The 1,608-nt window shown below is 55.3% G+C and overlaps 1 gene segment (V, D, J or C); it reads left to right on the top strand.

Annotated features, from left to right (window-relative positions):
- Positions 1–236: 236 nt before the first annotated feature.
- On the top strand, positions 237–937 carry LOC121026255 (immunoglobulin lambda variable 1-44-like). The segment is given in 2 exon segments: positions 237–370; positions 482–937. Coding segments are annotated over 2 exon segments (513 nt in total).
- The last annotated feature ends 671 nt before the right edge of the window (positions 938–1,608 follow it).

Raw genomic sequence — 1,608 nt, 5'->3', positions numbered from 1 at the left:
GTGGTCGTCACCTGCTTCTGAGGGTCGGCCATGACTAGAGCTGGGACCTGCACCTGGACAATGCCTGTGCCCTCTGCTCAGGACTCCAAACTGTGACCTCCCCTCTCCTGGCATGGCCCCAGAGACCACCTTCCCGTCCAACCCACCTGACATCCTCAGGCAGAGGGACTTGACCCAGGGTCAGTGAAGTGCCAGAGAGCTGCTGGTCTGATTTGCATGGATGGGCCCTCCCTCTCTCAGGGGATGAAAAGGGGAAGGAAGGGATTAGAGGAGATCTGCTCAGCTGTGGATCCACAGAAGGCAGGGTCGGTGATGACCTCCACCATGGCCCGGTTCCCTCTTCTCCTCACCCTCCTCATCCACTGCACAGGTGACTAGATGAGGGAACAGAGGAAGTGGTCCAGGGAGGACACGTGGGCCTTGGATTCTCCTCTGGTCTCTAGACCCCAGCATCACGCTCTCATTGTCTCTCCCCTTCCAGGGTCCTGGGCCCAGTCTGTGCTGACTCAGCCGCCCTCAGTGTCTGGGGGCCTGGGCCAGACGGTCACCATCTCCTGCGCTGGAAGTGCCAACAACATTGGTATTGTTGGTGTGAACTGGTACCAGCAGCTTCCAGGAAAGGCCCCTAAACTCCTCATCTATGCTAATAACAGACGACCCTCAAGTGTTCCTGACAGATTTTCTGGCTCCAAGTCTGGCAACACAGGCTCCTTGACCATCACTGGGCTCCAGGCAGAGGACGAGGCTGATTATTACTGCTTGTCTGCTGACATTACTCAAGGTGCTGACACAGTGCTCCAGGCCTGTGGGGAAGTGAGACAAAAACCTGCTGTCCCCACAGCAATGGGACTTCCTGTGCAGGCCTGACTTTTTGGCCAAGTCATGTGCTTCCTTGTTTGTTTTGTACAAATTAGGGTCTGAGACCCTCCACAAGCAATAAGTCTACAAAGTCTTTCCACATTCTTTGCTATTCATCCTTGAAGCCTGTCTTTGGGATCAATATACTGTGTGATTTTCTCAAACTGAGCACATTCCTGGGTGCCAAAGGCAGGCTGCCCTGAGGACAGGGTCCATGACAGGTCACAGCAGAAACAGGAACACAAATCCAGCTCTGTCTGAGTCAGGACACATCGGGAGTGTCCGCTATGTGTCCTGGTAACAAAAGCTCCCACTAATTGCCCCTAAATCCTCATCTATTATGATAGTCGGATCCATTGTGGATCCTGATTCCCTCTTTGGCTCCATGTCTAGCAACTCTGGCTCCCAGATCTTCCCTGGGCTGAGGGCTGAGGGCTGAGGAGGAGGCTTCTGGTCCCTGTCCCTCCTGGGACAGCATCGTGGGCTCACACAGAGTCCCAGGCCCATGAGAACTGAAAGCAGAACCCCTTTCTCATCTGTTGGGAGGGCGAGGCCCCAGCAGCTGCTCAGGTTCAGCCTGTGACTTGTGCTTCTGATGCTCCTGCTGCTGACACCATTGGCCCCGGTGCACGCAGCAGCACCACCTGGGAGTGAGGGCTCCTCCTTCCCTTCTGTCCCCAACGTCACTCACAGCAGCCCCTTCCTAGACAAAGGGTCTCAAAGGACACAGAAAGCTCATCTCGCCCATCA

This window comes from Herpailurus yagouaroundi, unplaced genomic scaffold (assembly GCF_014898765.1).
Source record: "Herpailurus yagouaroundi ecotype Mexico unplaced genomic scaffold, PumYag 67915, whole genome shotgun sequence".
NCBI classification, from domain to species: domain Eukaryota; kingdom Metazoa; phylum Chordata; class Mammalia; order Carnivora; family Felidae; genus Herpailurus; species Herpailurus yagouaroundi.
The sequence above is the reverse complement of the archived record's forward strand: the minus strand, read 5'-3'. Positions and strand labels throughout refer to the sequence as shown.